Below are 19,675 nucleotides of genomic sequence, written 5' to 3'. Positions count from 1 at the left end.
TGCCCTTTGACAGAGGAAGAAACCAGGCTGCGGAGGTTAAGTGGCTTCACTTGGGGCATTTGTCCCTTTAAAGTGGCCCTGGAAGCCTGACTTCAAGCCTGTGGTGGTGGAACTCCAAGAATTGGAGCCTGGGAAGGAAGGAGGGTCATGGCTGCAGAGGCCATCACACTAGCCAAGGTATCAGCACTGGGCCTAGATGCTCAGATGAATTTCTGAACCACCCCCTTACAGATGTGGCCTCCTGGGGACTGCTGGCCTCAGGAAAGGACCTGAGCCACCCAGGTCACACGTGAATGGGAGGCATTGGAAGGGAGAGCCAGGCCCTATGGAGGAGAGGGGTCCTGCCCTGGGGGTTTCTGTCAATGGGAGGCCTAGGATGGCATCAGGGTTGTTGGTGTTTGGACAGCAGCCTTGACATCCTGGCTGGTCAGAGTGGCCTACCCTGTGCCCTTTGCCCTTTACCCAAGCCCTAGGAGGGTAAGACCAGGTTCAGGACCTATTTGTTTTAGCTTTGGGGGAATGGCACTGGCATCTCTTAAAGTGCTATGACAGCCTGTCCTAGTGACTAAAGAGCCCCGAGAGTCCCTTCTACAGCAGGAAGAGGGTAGCCGCCAAGCAGGTTGGGATACAGGCATGTACTTCTGCAAAGCATTACATCAGGCTGGGGTACCAGGGATGATGATTTTAAGTGACTTGCCTAGGGTCCCTTTTTCCTAACTCTCCTGCTTCCAGGATGTTCTCCCTCCACTCTGCAAACTAAAAAGGCAAAGCCCCCCTCACTGGCCTCCCCCTTGCACACAATGCCTCCCACCTCGCTGAGAAGCTCCAGAGCTCCCAGCACAGGGAGGAAGGGCTGGGAGTTTTCTCCACAGAAGGGTTTTCAAAGCCTGAGGCTTTAGAGTCTCAGCTCTCCTGCACACTGGCTCTGTGATCTGGGGTTAAGTCCCTTCACCAGCTTGAGCCTCCGTTTCCTTACCTGCAAGCCTGGGACAGAACGCCTCGCCGCCTGCCTCTGGATGCGTGGGAGAGCTCGGCTCAGTGCGCTAGCGCGCTTCAGTATTGTGAAGATCTATTTCCTCGGCCAAACTCCTGCTCAACCTGAACCAAACTCAGTGACCCCAAGGGCGTGGGGTGGGTCCTGCCCACACCAGGAAACGCGAACCCTGCAGGTGGCAGGCAGAGGGCCTCGAGGGAAAGCTTTTGTTTTTGACGTTTTGTATTAGGGTCTGACATACGTAACATGTACCTTCAGGTACAGCTGGATAAAAACTGACTTACATACATGCCCGAGTAATCTTCACACAGAACAAGTTTCGAAACATGTCGGTGAACTGAGCCTTTCAAAACTCGGAGAAGGAGCTAGCAGTCCTTGTTTTCATCTCGGTGGCCCTATCCCAGAATCTTAGGCTGAGAATTCTCTCGCGCCTGTCTCTCGGTGGAGAGATAGGGAAACTGAGGCTCAAGAAAGAGAAGGTCCCCAGACAGAGCCAGACCCTCCCGTGCTCCTCCCCAGCGGAGGACTTGGCGCCCTTTCCGCCGCCAGCGAACTCGGGTCGGGGCCCCCGCCCAGCCGCCGGGACTTTGCCCGCGCAGCGCGCGGGGTGGAGGCGAGGGCGCGGCCGAGCGCGGCTCCTCCCCCGCAGGCCCGCCCGCCCGCGCGCCCCCGCCGGACTAATTAGGCGCGCGGTTTGTTTACAAACACGGGCTGCCGGCAGGTGCGCGCTGGCCTCCTGAGCGCGGCTGGGGTTCGAGGGCAGCCCTTGCGGGCTCTAGGGCGGGGCGGGGCCGCAGCGCTCCCGCCTTTTCCACGCCTCCCTGGGGCGCCTGGAAATCTGCCCACGGGCACACGTCCTCTGCGCGCGGACTGGAGGGCGGCGCGGGCCCGCGCGGGGGAGGCCCCAGAGGGTCCCCGTGCTGCCACCAGGTCGGGGCGGGCGGGCGCCGAGCCCCGCCCCGCGCGCCCCCCGGGCCGGGCCCGCTCGCGGCCGGGTCGGCGGGGCGGGCGGGGGCGCGCGGGGCGGGGCGGCGCCGGCGGGGCCGGGACATGTAGTCCGCGCGCCTCGGCCTCCCCTGGGCGGCCCCGGCGCGGGCCCGGGCGCGGACTACGACTCCCGCCAGGCGCCGCGGCGCAGCGCATGAGCCCTGCTCGGCTCCGGCGCGTCTATTATGCTGCCGGGGCCGGCGAGCCAAAGAGGAGCCGGCCGCGCGGGCCGGGAGGGGACGGCTCCGGAGCCGCCGAGGCCAAGTACGCCTTTTTCTTGATTCCTTGCGCGCGCGGGGCGGCGGGCGGCGCGGGCGGCGGCGGCGGACCAGGCTAGGCAGCGCGTCCCCGAGCGCCCCGCTCAGGCCGTTGGCGCGTCCGGGGAGCCCGGCGCCCGGGGCCGCCGCCGCCGCCGCCTTTGTGCGCGGCCACGAAGCAACAAAGCGCGGCGGCCGCCCGGGGTCGCGGCGGAGGCTCGGGTCCCGCTCCTCTCCGCCCTGCGCCGCGCCGCTCCGGCCGCCTCTGCCCGGGGCTCGGGGGCGTCGCCGCGGCCGAGGCGCGCATCCTGGACTTGGCACGGCCCGCGCGCCCCGCGCCAGCCCGGCCTCCGCGCGCCCTCCCTCGCGGAAGGGATTTTTTTCCCTTTCCTCTGCCCGCCATCTTCGGAAGGGGGGAACCCGGGCGGACGCGGTGGGGGAAGGTGTGTGCGGCTGCTCGGGCCGCAGCAGTGCGTTCCGGCACCAGTTCGCCCGTGCCCGACTGGGGACCTTAGTGGCCAGGGCGGGGGGCCGGGCCTGTTCTCTGCGCGGCCGCCCAGAGGAGCGGCGGCCAGGCCTTGGGGGCGACCTCCTCTCAGAGTTGTGGGCCCGGAGTCGACTTCGCTCCCCTACCAGTTGCTGGATTACTTTAGCAAGGCCAGGAGAAGACCGAGTTCCCGTTTTGAAATCAGCCTGAAGAGCTCTTAATCCGGCCCAGGTCGAGTTGGATCGGAGGGGTGGGGGCGCTTCCCTCCTTCCTACTTGGGGTGGGCACCGGCGTGGCAACACGGTGCAAGCCCATCTGCGGAGTAGTGCGCACCAAACCTTCTCCTACGTGGGCTTTGGAGGCTCCCTGTGAATAAAGCTGGGGGCCTGGGGACGTCCTTTCTCCACCGCTTGCGGTGTCCGGGGCAGGGCCGCAGTGAGGGCCAGGGGCAGCGCGCTTGGTTCGCCAGGACCCACTTGAAGCGGACCAATGGTCCACCGTGAGTTCCTGCTGTTGTACCCAATCCCGAAGTGTGTGCGGTCCAGAATTTTGGTTGAGATTCTGCTCAGAAACGCACAGTTGGTGTCCCCCGCCCCTCTAAGTTAAACTTATTGTCTACAGAAGTTAATGGTAATGGGGGGGGGCATGCATTTCTAGACCCGCCAACAGGGCTGGACGCCTGGAGAAACCTAAGCTAGGGAGTCTCCCGAGTTCTCTTTGTGCCCTGCTCTCCTCTCAGGAGGAGGTAAGTTTTCTTCCCCTGCTGTTTCAGACCTTTTCTTACTCTTTCCTTTACTATGGAAATTCTTCCTGAGTCTATGCCCCGTTAGCATTTTGAGTGAGTTTTTTTTTTTTTTTTTTACTGGCATTGCAGGGGGTCTAGGAAAGGGTGGGCCTCAGGTTAGGGACCTTCTAGGTGTGTGTATGGGGGGGGGCAGGCTGCCTTTCTTCCCCAGGGGCCCCAATGAGGCTTTTCATTTGCAAATAAAGGTCTGTTTGCCTTATGTCGGGCCTTGATGTGTGCTGGTGGTTACAGATCAGGAGAGATAAGGCACAGCCCAGACGGTGTCCGGAGGTGGGGGCATTTTTGACCTTCCTGGTAATGGCAGGGCACTGAGTGTCTGCAGAGACAGTCCAAGCAGCTGCAGAGATCTGGTGCTTGCCCTGTCACTGAGAAGTTCAGGGAGGAGGGATTTGAAAAGCTTTCTTAGGGTGGACAGTAAGCACCATTTTGACTTTTGGTTTTAGAAAGTAGAGCGATTGCTTTCCTTCAGCAGTCCTGCGCTTGCTTTGGAAGTGAGATTTGAATAGAGGACAGATTTGTAAAACTTCTCCCTTGATAGACTCCAGGCAGTCTTCCACAGAAAGTGAAAGTGGGGGAGTGTCTCAAGGGAAGGCCAAGGCCCCTTGGCAGGGGCTCCTGCCTGCCTGAAGCCCTGTGTCCTGGGCCTCCCAGGGTTGCCTTGTGTTTCTCCTGGTTTACTGTGGCAGAGCTCTCCTTGAGAGCTGGGGGCCCAGATCCTTCCAAGCGGAGTGATTGGTACAGGATGGTCAGCCCATCAGGTACATTTGCCCTGGGGATATGTCAGAAACCAGTCGCCCTCCCCAAGTCCCTGCAGCTGGGGGAACTTGCCTTGACTGCTCTGCAAGTCTTGATTTTGGAAACCATGAAGGTATTTGGCTCAGTGGTGAGGCTGGTCAGCAGTGGAGCCCTCTTGCCCTCTGGACTGGTCATTGGTATAGGCAGACTTATCATACCTGCAGAGGAAGCCAGTATGTAGTTGTGTCTGATCCTTGCTTCAAATGAGAAACTGTGGCAGCCAGCAGCATTCCATCCCCTAAGAAAGTCTCTGGGTTTTGTGGGGTTCTGCTGACCTGGGTGAGCCTGGGGCTCTGCCCCTTGCTGGAGCACAGGAGATCAGGCCACTGCTGCCACACATAGGTCCCCAAGGCTGGAGCATATATCCTCAGCATCCTCTTTTCTGTGAAACCTGGGCAGCTGAGGAGTCCTTGTCCTCTGCTGCCTGGAGTGGTGGGGCTCTTATCAAAGGAGGCATCCCATTTTGATCATGTATGTGTTGGTGGCTTTGAGTGTGAGTCTTTCAGCCAGTTCAGGTCTGAATTCACAGTGGAGCTGGGAGCCCCCCCCTCCTTTGTGTGTGTGTGTGTGTGTGTGTAGCTGTTGGCTGTCTCTGGCCAGTGCTGTCTCATGAGGCATTCAGTTCTTAGGTACTTCCTCTGCAGGACCCTGTAGCCTGGAATTGGAGGTGCATTTTGGAGAAGGTTCTCCTTTCCTCAGAAGGCTCAAAGTCCTGCAGAATCCGCAGAAGCTAATGAGCTGTTGGGAGGGCACTTCAGCTTCTTGGGACGTGTCATATGAGTGCAGTAACATCTAGGTGTCCCTGGTCAGGTGTCTCCTAGTGTGTTTGGAAGTTGGGCATGACAATGAATGTCTCAGGCATCTCCATATCCATTGGATTCCCAGCGTGATCTGCAGAGGAGGGACCTGTGGAATTGGAATCTGGGGCAGAGGGGACCTCCATGTCACAAGGAGCTTGGAGTCTGTCGCTGGGAGCTCTGGGTCCTGGGGGCAGAATGTCCTCAGCTTTTTCACAAGGACTGAGAGAGGTCTGGTGTGCACGTTTCTACCTGCAACGCCCACCTGCACATGAAGGCTGCTGCCCTCGTGGTGGTCACTGTGTGTCTCTGGTGGCACGGCAGAAGGAAGAGGAGTGAGCTGGGCAGTGCAGTGGGTTCCCTTCCTGGATAGTGCTGCCTGACCATCTGGGACAGATCTAGGGGATATAGTGTGGCATGCAAAAGGTCCGGGCCTGGTTGTCTTCCAGACAGGAGCCGGGTGCTGCCTGGCCCCAAGATGCTTACCACCTACTTGCACCACATGACGGGGCCCTTGATTGTGCCCGCCCCACACTAGGGTGGGTATGGACCACTGTGACTTCGGGAGCTGCGGACTTGAAATGAGGCATGTACCTTTGCTGGAGTTCCTAGCTCCGCCTCACTTTGGCCTGCACCCTGTCTTGAGGGGTGGCTAGACTGAGGGCAGGGCAGGCCGGCTGCCCCTGAGTATCAGTGCAGGGCAAGGTGGCAATCCTGAGCTCCTGGCCCTCCTACCACTGCTATTCTTCTTGTTCCCAAGTCTTCCCAGCCTGTGACTTCAGTCTGCCTCACTTCCCGTCTGTTAAATGGGATGGTGGAGCTGGCTCCTTCTTAGGGCCATTGCCCAGGGCCAGCAGGTGGGGAGGGCTGGGGTGGGGGTTGCTCTTGAGCAAACAGCTGGTGTGCATGGCACCTCCCCTGCTCTGGCCAGCACCTGCATCAGGTGCTGGTGGGAAGGTGTTCAGGTCAGTGGTTCTGAGCCAAGGGCGGGCAGCATGGGATCTCCCAGCAGTCCTGGCGGCTGATCTTGCTGGAGTCGGTTGAGGGGCAGGTTAGAGAGGCAGGGCCTGCACCCAGCCAGGCAGGGTCCTTTCCTAGCTTTCTTTTACTATATGAGTGGGGCTCTTCAGGCCACCCTAGAGGGGAGTGATTGTAGTGATTATTCTTTGATCCCACAGACCAGGGTGCTGGGTAGACTCCAGCCTTGCTCCCGAAAGTGCTGAGTGAGGGGAGTGTTGGTCCATCTGAGCCTCAGTGCTCACCACGCCACTGCAGTGTTGCTGGGCCACCTGACTGGGGACAGTACCCCCTTCCCTCTCCAGGGCGAGTGTCTTCCTCTGTGTCCTTCTGGGGAGAATATCCTTCTGGGCTGTGGCTCTGTGGTCACCCCCACCCATGCAGGGGCCCTTGAGTGCAGCAGGTGGCCGGGTGCATGGCCACTGAGCTCTCCAGAGGGACGGCCCTGGGCCTGGCCTGCTGGGCCCCTGGCCAGGAGTCCTGGTTTCTCAGCACGAGTGTGAAGGGACTCAAGTGTAAGGTGTCTGCCTGTCCTTGATGTTGTGGCTATGGTGGGGGGTCAGGGTCTGTGTTGAGGTGGACGTCCCTGCAGCAAAGGAACCTTCAAAGGCTGGCTCTCAGGTGGGCTGCTGTGGCCTGAGGAAAAAACCTGGATTCAGAAAGTGGGGGGGGGGGTTGGAGGAGAAGCAGGGACCGCAGCTGCTGCCTGGGGAGTGCCTGCATGCCTGGCCGTGGGACAGCCCCGTGGGTCCAGTGGAGTAGGGCACATAGGATGGGGCCAGGGCTGCCAGACAGGGCTGGGCAGCTGTTGCAGGGCAGGTGTGATATGGACCCGACAAGCATGGGGCGCTGGCCAGGGGCGCCTAGACAGCAAGGGCCCTGCGCCTCTTACATGGGAGAGTCTGTCCTGGACAGGGAGGCCCCGCCCATGCTGACTGCCCGCCCTGGGGCCGCCTGGAGGCCCCTGGCCCTGGTTCCTGCCCTGGCTTGTGGAAGCAGTTGGCTCCGTCTGTCACTGAAGCTGGCCGTCTCTTATGGATCCAGTTTCCCGCAGCCTGAGGGCTGGCCCCAGGGTGGCCGCTCCAGGGGCACTCATTCTGTCTGCCAGGGCAGAAGGCAGCAGTGCCTGTAGCATGGCTGTGGAATTCCCCGGAGATGGCATGGGCCTGGCGTCCTGGCTGGGTCGGCCTCACCCTTTGGCTCTCCCCACCCTGAGCCCCCCTTACCTGGAACCCCATGGGTGCCACACTAGGATGGAGCAGCAAGGACACTAGGCTGTGTACAGCTGCATCGGTCACTCGGGGTACAGGAAGCCATCAGTATGGGGTCCCCAGGGCTGCCCCAGGGGTGTGAGATACTGTGACAGGAGTCCTCGGGAATGATGACCCCAGGTAGATGGAGAGAGCGGGCCACCCTCCCGTTGGAGGAGCTGGCCTCCTTGAAGGCTGTTTTGTGGCCACTGGGGACAGTGGATCTGAGCAATAGGGGAGACTAGGGCCACTGAGATCCAGAGGAACCACCCCACCCAGCTTCCTTCCCACTCTGCTGCCCATGCAGCCTGCCCTTCTGGAGCTCTGACTGCTGCCCTCTGGGGTGTGTGCACCCCTGGAGTGACTGGGGACACGTGCCCCTCCTCTGCACCCATTGTCACATCCACCCGTTCCTGAACACGCCCAGAGCTGTGTCTCTGCAGATCCTCCAGTGCCCCAGGTGGGAGCCCCATGAGCATGCCCCCTGCCTGGCCCTGTAGGGTCCCTGCTCCCCAACCCCCACATGGCTCTTGCAGCCTTCCCATCTGTCTGCTGAAACACCCCAAAAGGGTTCCTGCTCTGGGGCCAGGTGAGGCTAGAGATGCCACCTGATGTCCTCCAGCTGGCCCAACCAGGGCCAGGGAGGTGCCCTCTATGTTGGGTGAGTGGACATTGTCCTTGGGCTGTGGTGCTGGCCCTCAGTACCTGCTGCCCATCAGTGTCCAACTCCAAGAGGGGATCCTGAGCTTACGGCAGGCAGCGTGGCAGGAGGAGGCCAGTGGGACTACTACTGAGTTTTCGAGGGGTCTTCCGTGGGGTGATCCCTGCTCCCGCTCCATCTGTCCAGGCCCTGAAACAGCACTGGCCTCATAGCTTTGCCGCTGGCCCTCTGCGAGCTCAGGGGGGCTGAATTTCTACTCGAGGTTCAGTCTTCAGCTCCTTTGGAGGAGGAAGGCAGAGCCTGGGTGTGGGGGCCCCACCCTTGCTGCTGGCTCCTGTGGCGTCCTGGCCCTGGGCCTGCCTGGTGCCCTCTGACCTGGGCTTTCTCTTGTGTTGGAGGACTTGTGGTCTGTCTGTTTCCGCTCTGTGGTTTCAGATCCTCTGTCAAGACTCTGCCTCTTGCGGACTTTCACCCACAGTCCCCGTTGGCCCTGGCGGGAGCACCAGGGGACCCTTACTATAGACTGCAGAGGAGGCCTGGGACAGATGGGCCTCAGGAAGGGCCCCAGAGCCTCAGTTTCCCACTCTGAGATGGGGTCCACCCCTGCTTCACCATGCCTGGCCAGAGCAGGCATACCTCATTTGCTTCTAGGTCCTGGCCTGCGAGGACCGTGGAGGACGGACCGTGGAGGATGGGAGGGCCGCTGCTCCTGCTGGTACTGTTGGCAGGTACAGAGCCGGGGCTGCATGGAGGGCACGGCGCACCCAGCCCCTCTACGGGGTAGGTTTAGGCCATGTCAGGAAGGCTGGCATCCAGCCCTGCCACCACAGTTCCAGCTGGACCCTCTGCTCCCCCAGGAAAAGGGGCGTTTACCTAGAAGACTAGATCTCCCCCTGCTGCCCATTCCCCAGTGGGCAGGTGGAATACAGGGGATAGTGGGCCTTAAGTGTGCCACTTGTGTCTGGGGTTCCTTTGGCGCCCTCTCCAGCACACCCCTGGCCATGCCACATAAGTCCCTCCCATTTGCTCCAGCTGCTTGCAGGGAGCAAGGTTGAGGTCCCCAGGTCACCTAGTGGGTGCAGGAGGCTGAGCACGTGTGCCAGGCAGGGGCAAGGAGAAGGCGCATCATCTTCCACAGGGTGCAGACCAGGATGTAGAGGGTGCTCAGCCTCCAGAGCAGGAGAGCTCACGGCCTCTCCTGCTTTGTCCAGATCCTGCTTGTTTTTAGCCCCCACCATGCAGCAAATCCCAGACACATCCCACTCACACACCTTCTACCATGAGTCTCTGAAAGGGCCTTTGAAAAACCAAAACCTTACAGGTGGCCGTGGCCCGTGTCTGTAATCTCAACAACTCGGGAACTGAGGCAGGAGGATCGCACGTTCTAGGCCAGCCTCGCAAGTAAGTTAGGCCCTAAGCAACGGGGTGAGACTCTTGTCTCAAAATAAAAAAATAAAAAGCACTAGGGATGTGGCTCTGTGGTCAAGGCCCCCTGGGTTCAGTCTCTGGTATTAAAGAAAATCATAACCTCAGTACCTTCACCCGAATCTATCAGCACCAGTTCCAAAAGATGGTCAGGTACTTGGTCAGCATGGGGGTCACTTCCTCGGCTTGCTCTCCAGCAAGCATTTCTAGCAAATTAGCGCCAGACTCGGGCTCCAGAAGCCCACATGCTTCCCCGCATCACCCCTTGGCCCCGGGCTCCAGGCCTCCTCTTGGTCACACTGGCCTGGTTTCTGGACTGTACAATGGAGCCTGCCAGCCACCTGCCCTCACTCCCTCCCAGGGATTCCCAGCTCTTCAGAGAAGCCCGCCCCAGCCACGGTGGCCTTCCTTGCCACTAGGTCACTTGTAGGTCCCAAAGCTCTGGGATGAAGTTTTCCCCCCTCATTGTTCTGCAGTAAAACTTGTCCCCTCAGCAGAGGGAAGGGTAACTTTAGAGTGTTTGTTTTCCTGCTGAGGACTGTCTGGGATGGGAGGTGACCTCGGCCTGGGGGAGGTGTGCGTACAGGAGGGACACCCCTGCCCCAAGGAGTGCAGAACTGGCTGGGGAGGCTGAGGAGAGGCAGGCCAGCCAGGGCTTGGGCTGGGGAGGGGGCGAGGGCTGAGGGCTGACCTGGTCCACTGAGTGCAATTCTGACCTCCCTCTTTCCAGAGCTGGCTTGGGACCAGCATGCCAAAAGTCTGTGGGTGTCAGATAGGACCCCAGATGTCACTTTGGTAGGCTTCATGGAACCCCTGGGGTGACTGGGGACACATTCCCTGTACCCATGGGCACATCCAGCTGTAGCATTTGCCAGGTGGCTCCTTGCCCCCCAAAAGTCACTTCCTCATAGGTGGGGAGCTGTGGCCCTGGGGCTCCCTGCCTGCCTGGAGAGCTCTTGGGGTGACGGCCAGGAGCTGAGAGCTTTTAGGGTTAGGGGGCCTGACTCTGGATCCCAAAAGGTGAGCTACTCTGTTGGAGATGTGCTGCTCACTCGGCCAGCGGTCCACCCTCTGTCCACCCAATCTGGGGCTTGGCATGGCCTTGTGACCACACCTTCCTGGACTGCCTGGTGTCTTGCTCGTCACCTTGCCGTGGTTCTCTAGCTCTGCAGTGATCTCATTCCAGGAGCACAGGATGGAGAGACACAGGGCCTGGACCTGATGCCCATCCTGCGTGCTCCACGGTCTGTCTGGTGGGTCACAGTTGTGACACGCAGCTCCGTTGTGAACATGTGTGCATGGTCTGGGCAAGGAGGCTGCTGGCATAGCCCCTCACGTCCCTGGTATTTCCATCAGTCCTCCCACGGGCACTGGTGACTGAGAGCCAACGAGGCACCCCAGCAGGGCTGAAGGTCCTGCCTGGGTGCCCTGTGCCCACCTTACCACTGCCCAGCCTGGCCTCGCAATGTGCCGTCCCAGGGTCTGTCTCAGGTCATTTCTTTCTGGAAGCCTCCTGGCCCTGGGCCTGCTGGGCAGTGGCTTGGGCCACTGGGTGATGGCACCCCTCAAGGCTCTGCTGTCCCCAGGTTGTCCTGGCAGTTTCTGGGCCTCCCTCATTCTTGTGGGCTCAGCGCTGGTGTGGTGTGGCGTGGCGTGGCGTGGCGTGGCGTGGCGTGGTGTGGCATGGTATGGTATAGCATAGCACAGCGTGTGCCGACGCCTGGTTCATGCAGCTCTGGTCTGGTGGAGGGTGGTGAGGTGGCAGGATGGCAGAGTAGAGCCAGGACTCTACTGGCTGTTGGTGGCTTTCCCCAGACCTGCCACTCTTCCAGGCTCAGCTTGAGGTGTGCCTGGAAGAGCAGGTGCTGCCTGGGGCTTTTGGGAACCACCAGGACCCCGTCTCAGAGCCCCTTCCCACCTCCCCTCCCCCTCCCCTGGAGGCTGGGCTCCCTGTGGCAGTCCTAGCTGCCCAAATGCCACAGGCTCGGCTCTACATCCAGGGGATTCCAGAAGGTTCCGAGAGGCCTGGGAAAAGTGAGGACTAGCATGGCTGCAGCAGCTACATATCCCAAAGCCCTGTCACTTTGAGCCCTGCTGGCCAGTGTGGTGTCAGGGGAGGCCTAGAGGGTTTTGAACCAGTGAGTGCCTGGACCTGGCTTCTGGTGAGCAGGGTCTTGACCAGAGTGCTGCTGCTAAGCAGAAATGTCCTGGTAGGCTGGGGGTAGGAGGAGCCCCCGAGGGTGACCCAGGCTTGTGCCTAGCTGCTGTCTCAGGTCATTTCTTTATGGAAGCTTCCTGGAGGTGAGGACACAGCCTTGTGGTGATTGGCCCATACAAGTGGGGCTGCCTTCCCCGCTGAGCCACCGCAAGGGGCGGTGCCCAGTTGGCCAGATGTAGGACCTTGAGGCGCCCCAGAATGGCGCCCTGGGAGCTGCTGTGCAGCACAGCTTCTGATGGCCAGGGGCCCTTCTCTGAAGAGGGACAAGCAGGGTGGGGGCCTGGTGGGCAAGGAGTGGCTGGGCTGGGAGGGAGCAGACGTTCTGTTGACAACCAGTGTTCTGGGGGCGGAGCCCTGGGTTGTGGCCCTTGGCAACTGTGGTGTAAATACGCCCGCTGTGGCATTGGACGGGGCCAGCAGGGCATCAGCCGGCTCCCAGCCCACCTTCACTCTGGAGAGACTTGCCAGTGGCTGTCTGGCACCCAGTAGAATCTGGCTCCTCTCCAACATGGGCATTACCTGGAAAACCTAGAGGGCAGGGGTGCAGCACCAGCCCTGGCCTGGAGTGAAGGGCACACAGTGAAGCTGCCCAGCTTCCTGCTCCGGAGAGTGAGGGTGGGTGCGGGTGCCCAGCACATGCTGCCAGGGCTCCTGCTTTCCCCACGGTTCCCGCTGTCCCAGCCATTGGTAGGGCTGCCAGGGCCTCGGCTCTGGTAGGGCCAGTGTTCCCAGCAGCTCCAGCCCCTTGTTTGCCCTGAGGAGCAGAGGAGGCAGACTGCAGGGTCGGAGCCGCCTCCCTCGCTGTCCTGATTGGCCGAGGGTCAGGCCGTGTCACAGCCAGCCGCCATCACAAACCCCAGAGCTGTTCTCCTGGTTACGTTAGAACTCGCACCGCACCACGCTTGTAGTAGACACGTGTCGGTCACTGCTGATCCCGCCGGCCCTGGCTCTCCTGGGGCTTCGTTGTAGTTCTCTGCACTTTCTCTGCTTGTGGATTGTCCTTAAAACCTTGCCACAGCCAAGAAAAGTGCAAGGTTTGGGGAAAGCAAATCAGCCCTGGCAAGTGGTGGTTTGGTGGGCGGCGAGCCAAGTGGCTTCGTCCTCGGCACACCCGTCTTTAGCCGTGTTCCCACCTGCAAGCAGGTGGCCTGTGCTGTCTTACCCCACCATCCGGCACTACTCCTCCCCCAGGTTGACAGACAGTGGCTAGAGAGGCCCTGTGTACAGGTGACAGCTACATATCAGGGCAGGTGGGAAGGCCAGTGGCCTTGTTGGGACCAGGCGGTGTCTTCATTGAGGTGGCAGAGGTGGGGACTCTGGGGTGACGGGTTCTGTCCTTGGTCCCCTGCAGGTGTTGCCTGGTTGGGCCCAGAAATGGGATGCCAAGCCTCTTCGGGGAGCACAGAAGGCGCAGGGGCCTTTTGGAGCTGTAGCTGTGACGGCAAGTGAGCCAGCTGCTGGAGGATGTCCACAACCACCACGGCCGCCCCCGCGGGGATCCCGGCGGCTCCGGGCCCTGTGAACCCACCCCCGCCCGAGGTCTCCAACCCCAGCAAGCCCGGCCGCAAGACCAACCAGCTGCAGTACATGCAGAACGTGGTGGTGAAGACGCTCTGGAAGCATCAGTTTGCCTGGCCCTTCTACCAGCCCGTGGACGCAATCAAACTCAATCTGCCTGTGAGTAGCCCTGCACCCGAAGGCCCTCTGCCCACCCTGGGCTCCCAGCTTTGCCCCTGTGACTTGGCCAGGTGGTGCTGGAGATGTGGCAGGTGCTATTAAGCCAAGGACAACCTGTGCCTCCAGTAGCCCACAGCCCCAGGGTAATGGCCTGTGACCCCCAGTAGGAAGGAGCAGCAGGGCTACGGGCTTATGGGAGAGTGGGTGGCCAGTCTTGGGTGCAGGAGTTGGGGAGCAGGCAGGAGGTGCCGACATTGTTGGGGCTCAGGAGCAGATCTGTGCAATTGAGGCCTCACTTGGGGCCGTGTGCATGTCCGCCTGTCACACCCACTTGTCTTCCGATGTCAGCTGCGCACCAAGACCTGAGCTCTAGGCGATGGTGCCCCCAGCACCTGTTCAGTATTGATCTGGACCCAAATAGAGAAACCCTGAGAATTGCCAGGAGAATCCCCTGCCCTGTACTTGGTGGTGTGGATTTTTGGCCCAGCTTGGCCCCTGGCCACTGGTGGGTTTAGAGTGCCTAGAATGGGCCAGGCACAGTGGTGCTTGCCTGTAATCCCAGCAGCTCAGGAGGCTGAGGCAGGAGGATCCCAAGTTCAAAGCTAGCCTCAGCAGCTCAGTGAGGCCTTGTCTCTAATAAAATATAAAAAAAGGCTGGGATGTGGCTCAATGGTTAAGCAATCCTGGGTTCAATCCCTGATACAAAAAAAAAAAAAAAAAAAAAGGTTGCCTGGATGGGGCTTGGCCCCTTCTGTAGCACGTAGATCAGCTCAGGGTCTGCAATAGCTCCAGGTAGGAGTTTTGGACTGGCTGTAGATGGCCTCAGACCCAGTGCTCACCTGCCCTCGGTGGCCCAGCTCTAGCACCCAGCCTGAGGACCTCATTATGACCCCTTGCTACACTTGGGAAGTGAGAAAATGGTCATGCAGAATTTCTTGTGATACCTCTGAAAATCTCTTTTCTAGGATTATCATAAAATAATAAAAAACCCGATGGATATGGGGACTATTAAGAAGAGACTAGAAAATAATTATTATTGGAGCGCAAGTGAATGTATGCAGGACTTCAACACCATGTTTACAAATTGTTATATTTACAACAAGGTAAGAAGACACCAAGTGTGGCTCCAGATGCTGGTTTGGGCCCAGGATGGCCTAGTCCCTGGGTGGCCTTGGCTGGGTTGGCCCCAAGGGCTGGTTCCCCATAAGTCAGGGGGCTGTGGAGGCACCCAGGCTCAGAGCACAGCCGTCCCTGACCACCCACAGCCTTGACCTCCTTACCTGGGCCTAGACATCTTACCCCAGCAACCTTGGAGCAGTGTAGCCTGAGCTTGACCCGCCTGGCGGCTGCCTGGACAGCAGAAAGTACTTCTGCTGAGCAGAGCTGCCTGCAGAGTGGTTTCAGGGAGGGGGCAGTTTAGGGAAGTTGCCTGGGGTCCTGGTTTTGTGGGGTTTTTTTTTGTTGTTTTATTTTTTGGGGTACCAGAGATTGAATAGAGTGGCACTTGATCACTGAGCCACGTCCGTAGCCCTGTTTTATATTTTATTTAGAGACAAGGTCTCACTGCGTTGCTTAGTATCTTGCTTTTGCCGAGGCTGGCTTTGAACTCACGATCCTTTTTTTTTTTTTTTTTGATAGTACATACCTTAAGTAGAGATGAAGGGTACTGGGCTGTTTGCGGCTCTTTGTCCCCATGGGATGGGATGAAGGCTATGGTTTTCTTATTTTTCTTTTTGGTTGTGTTGGGGATGGAATCCGGGCCTCGGGCATGCTGGGCATGCTGGGCAAGCACTCTGCCCCATGATACCCCCATGGCGGCTGTTTCTAATTTATTTTTTTGAGATACTTGGGATTGAACTCAGGGCTGCTCTACCACTGGGTCACAACCCCAGCCTTTTAAAATTTTTTATCCCGAGGCAGGGTCTGCTGAGGCTGACCTAAAGCTTGCCACTTTCCTGCCTTAGCCTCCCTGAGCCACTGGGGTTGTGGGTGCATGCCACCGCACCTGGGTGGCTCTAGGAGTTTCCGCACTGAAATGTGTTTGTCTAGTGTTCTCTCCACCAGATCTCTTAACAGATTCTACATAAAGGCTTCGTTGAGCCACAACCCACAGTGTGATTTGCAGGATCATGCTCCTTTCCCAGCAAGTGACCCGGGCTCTCTGTCTTTAGCCCACAGATGACATAGTGCTAATGGCCCAAGCCTTAGAGAAAATTTTTCTGCAGAAAGTGGCCCAGATGCCCCAGGAGGAAGTTGAGTTATTACCCCCTGCTCCAAAGGGCAAAGGCCGGAAGCCGGCTGCGGGGACCCAGAGTGCAGGTAAAGGGGAGGGGGATGGGGGATATTCTGTCCATGGCCCACAGGTAGATGGGCTGGGGTGCCAGGCCTGTGGCCCTCGGGGCCATTTCCCTGTCCACTGGGTGGGATGGGTGGGATGAGCCTGCAGGCACCAGTTTGTGCTGGAGAGGTGGCTAGCCTGGGGGCAAGGAGGACATTGACATTGTTGCTGGCACGTGTCCCTGTTCTCCCAAATCTTTCTCTGCTGTCTAATTGGTAACCTGAGCGTCACTGTCATCTGTCTTGCTCCTTGTTGGGGAGCCTGGTGGTAGAGTAGCATAAGCGCTGGGGTCGGGCTGACCAGGCGGGTTATGGAGGAGAGGAGCCAGGTAGAGGAAGACGGCCATGCAGCCGCCTGCTCGGCTGGTTACCGATGATGGCCAAGTTCTGTCCCAGGTCCCCTGACCCCACAGCTGGTTCTTGGTGCCAGGCCGCGGGGCTTCTCTTGGTCTCCTCCCTCAGCCTCCTCTGGTTTCTGGCCAGGGTGCTGCTGTCACAGTGAGCACTCAGCCAAGGTGAGCCAGCCCAGCTTCTGCCCCAAGGTGCAGAGCTGGGCTCTTGGCCAGGTCGGGCTCTGCTCTCACAGCCGGCCCCTGATGCACTCTGGCTAGAAGGCATGGTCCTGGGTGCTTCTGGAGATAAGCAGAAGCCTCCTGTGCTGAGTGTCTGTCCTTGTCTTGAAGGTACGCAGCAAGTGGCGGCCGTGTCCTCAGTCTCCCCAGCGACCCCCTTCCAGAATGTGCCCCCCACTGTCTCCCAGACGCCTGTCATTGCTGCCACCCCCGTACCAACCATCACTGCGAATGTCACATCAGTCCCTGTTCCCCCTGCTGCTGCACCGCCTCCTCCCACAACGCCCATCGTCCCTGTGGTCCCTCCCACGCCGCCTGTTGTCAAGGTGAGCATCTGGGGCCTGAGGTGGTCATCGTGAGGTGGCTGGGGCCGGCTTGTTGGGCTCCTGCAGTGGGCAGGTCCAGGGTGGGAGGGGAGCTCTGCACCTCCCGGGGCTATTGGCTGTTTGGAGATGTTCTCTCTGCACAGACGAGGAGACCGAGGCTCAGGGGCTGGAGGTCACACGGCTGGTGAGGGCTGGGCTGGACTTGAACCCCAGCTTCTCTGGCCAGGCAGCCCTGGCCTTACAGCCCATTGGTCAAGGTGGGAAGGTGTGGGAGAGCAGCATGGGGGGCAGCCCTCTCCTGCTCATGCCTGGGGAGAGAGGTGGCCAGTGAGTGGCACTGCTGGGTGTTGAGGGCCTCCGTCCACCCTGCTTGCTGGGAGCTCTTCACCATGGGCACCGCCCCGTCCTGGCTAGGCCTGGCTCTCCCGCAGGACGCGGCTCACGAGGCCCATGCAGCCACTGACACGTGTTGTCTTCTTCGATTTGATCCTCACAGCTACCCTCTGGGGCAGACACTAGTCCCCCCTCTTACAGATGAGGAAGCGGGCGTCAGGGTTTAATGGCTCTCCCAAGGTAAAACGCCACCCCCGTCGCTTTCCCTTCCCCGTGGCCTTCACTGCCTGCACTTCTGGGTGGCGCCTGGCCAGGCCACTTTCCATGGCGCGGGGCTGTTTTGGAGCAAGTCCCGTTTGCCAGAGCCAGACGAGCCTGTCCCCCTCCCCGGGGCCCTCGGGGCACGCGCTTTGTGCTTGGCATCCTGTGGGTGCCTGTTAACTGTCTGTGGAAGCCGGCTCATGCCCCCGTCAGCCTGAGGGCAGCAGCTTAGCTGGGCATCGATGTGGGCCACTCTGACAGCAGACCCCTGGGCAGCTGGCAGCCTGCTGGGGAGCTGTGGCTCCCTTTGGCTTCTCTTCCCACCTCATCTGAGCTGACGGCTCCACCAAGCTGGTCTCGGAGCACGTCAAGCCCTGCCCCTGACTCACCGGTGATGCCCGGGGCCCTCTGCCCCTGCAGGCTGTGGGAGAGACCCTCACACCTGGGCTGCCTGAGTGTCAGAGCTGCTTGTGATGGAGGCCCTGTGTGCTGCCACCGGCTCTGCTTCAGGCCCAGCCACACAGCACTCTGCTGCATCAGGCTCCTGGCCTAGAACAGCCAGTGGTGGCTGCCCATGCCTCTGGACAGTCCAGACGTGCCAACCCCACAGTTCTTGGAGTCCCTTGGCCTCAAACCTGCTGTGGCTGCTTCATGTCCCCTGGTCGGGCTGTCCCCACCTGTCTAGCCCAGAATGCTCCTGCCGCCCCCCTCATCCTGCACCAACCACTGTGTCTGTTCTTGAAGTCCAGCTCGGGGTCCCCTTCTGGCGCTCTCTGTTGGTCTTTAAAAGCAGGGAGACCCCATTGTGCAGCCCCTAGTGCTGGGCCTGGGCTGAGGTGGGCCTCAGGTGTTGGGTGGGTGGCGTGTGGCTCCTCATGCCACCCAGGGTGGTATTGAGCGAGCCCACCTGGATGGCGGGGCCCTCAGGGCCCAGGGAGAGAGGTGAGGCCCTCAGGTCCGTCAAGGGCAGGCTTCAGAGTCCTAGCCTCACCACTGCCAGCTGTGTGACCATGGCCAGCAGCTGGCCACTCTGAGCCTCGGTGTCCTCGGTAGGGAGGACGCAGCAAGACTGCGTGAGGTCTGCGCTCCAGAAGTATGTGCCTCGAGACACGTGCCCACGCCAGGGCCTTACCTTGGGTGCTCACTGGTCACTTTGGTCTCACAGAAAAAGGGCGTGAAGCGGAAAGCAGACACAACCACGCCCACCACAGCGGCTATCACCGCCAGCCGCAGTGAGTCGCCCCCGCCGCTGGCAGACCCCAAGCAGGCCAAGGTGGTGGCCCGGCGCGAGAGCGGGGGTCGCCCCATCAAGCCACCCAAGAAGGACCTGGAGGATGGTGAGGTGCCTCAGCACGCGGGCAAGAAGGGCAAGCTGTCCGAGCACTTGCGGCACTGCGACAGCATCCTCAGAGAGATGCTGTCCAAGAAGCACGCGGCCTACGCTTGGCCCTTCTACAAGCCGGTGGACGCCGAGGCGCTGGAGCTGCATGACTACCACGACATCATCAAGCACCCCATGGACCTCAGCACCGTCAAGGTGGGCGGGGTGCCCCGCCAGCTGGCCCACGCCTATGGCTGCCCATCCCTCGGGCAGGGAGGCCTTCAGATGGCCCACCTTGTGGCAGGCATGACTTAGAGCTCCCGGTGCTGCCCTCAAGCCTCAGGTGTAGGTCCTTAGCAGGGACCAGAGCTGGGTGGCCACCGCTGGAGGTGAACCCAAGCTCCCGTCCCCAGACAGGGTCTCTCCAGACCCTGCCTTTTGCTGGGCTGTGTGTCTTCTGCCAGGTGGAGCCAGGCGAGTCTCAGCCGAGTGGGCCTCAGTGGGCCATGACGTAGAGACAGGGTGCAGCCTGGGCTGGGCCGAGGTCCCCATAGTGCTCTGCCCTCCTGGGCAGGGCAGCTCTGGCAGGCGTGGCCCACCTCTTGGGCCCTGGAAGGATTTCCACGTGTGGGTAGTGGTCCTGTCTGTTGTTGCCATTTGGTCTGTGGAGGCTGATTCAGCCCTCAGCCTCCGTTCGCAGTAATGACAGCCCAGGGCAGTCCGGTGGGGACATCCTGCCCAGTGGTCAGTGGATGTCTGGAAGGCCTGTGCTCACTTGGATAAAGTGCCCTGGGTGTGACACTGAGGGCAGAGCCTCAGCCCAGAGGTGCCAGGAGCCTCTGCTCGCTGTGGTTGGGCTCCTGTGTCTGCACAGGCTGCAGTGGCAGCTTCCGGAGTGAGGCTGGGGGTCTTGGCATGTGGGCTGCTTCAAGACCTGACCTGCCGTGCTGGTTTGCTCTCCTCCAGAGTAAAGCCATTTTGCAAGCTTGGTCCACTTTGAAGTCATAGCATGCTTTGGGCCTCCCGGGCCCCTCACGCTGAGCAGAGCAGGTTTGCCTAGATGCACTATCCACAGCTGAGCCCGGCTTCACTACCACTGCCATGTCCTTCACGAGCAGGTGGTAGTAGAAAAGAGCACAAGGCAGCCACAGCTCT

The 19,675-nt window shown here is 60.2% G+C and overlaps 1 protein-coding gene across 5 annotated transcripts in view; it reads left to right on the top strand.

The window, feature by feature from the left end:
- The first annotated feature begins 2,089 nt into the window (after positions 1-2,089).
- The window catches only part of Brd3 (bromodomain containing 3), a 30,433-nt gene continuing 12,847 nt past the window's right edge, over positions 2,090-19,675 (top strand). The window contains exons 1-8 of one of the 5 annotated variants that reach the window (XM_078048616.1): positions 2,094-2,245; positions 8,702-8,778; positions 9,372-9,451; positions 13,045-13,370; positions 14,336-14,473; positions 15,542-15,689; positions 16,391-16,605; positions 18,365-18,736. In XM_078048616.1, the coding sequence (XP_077904742.1) occupies positions 13,158-13,370; positions 14,336-14,473; positions 15,542-15,689; positions 16,391-16,605; positions 18,365-18,736 (1,086 nt within the window). In that variant the 5' untranslated portion in view covers positions 2,094-2,245; positions 8,702-8,778; positions 9,372-9,451; positions 13,045-13,157. Of the gene's footprint in view, positions 2,246-2,480; positions 2,957-8,701; positions 8,779-9,371; positions 9,452-13,044; positions 13,371-14,335; positions 14,474-15,541; positions 15,690-16,390; positions 16,606-18,364; positions 18,737-19,675 lie in introns of those variants that run through there. The other 4 variants (XM_078048617.1, XM_078048618.1, XM_078048615.1 and 1 more) reach the window with 4 other exon arrangements.

The sequence above is a fragment of the Ictidomys tridecemlineatus genome, chromosome 4 (genome assembly GCF_052094955.1).
Source record: "Ictidomys tridecemlineatus isolate mIctTri1 chromosome 4, mIctTri1.hap1, whole genome shotgun sequence".
NCBI lineage: Eukaryota > Metazoa > Chordata > Mammalia > Rodentia > Sciuridae > Ictidomys > Ictidomys tridecemlineatus.
This window is presented reverse-complemented; position numbering and strand designations above follow the sequence as displayed.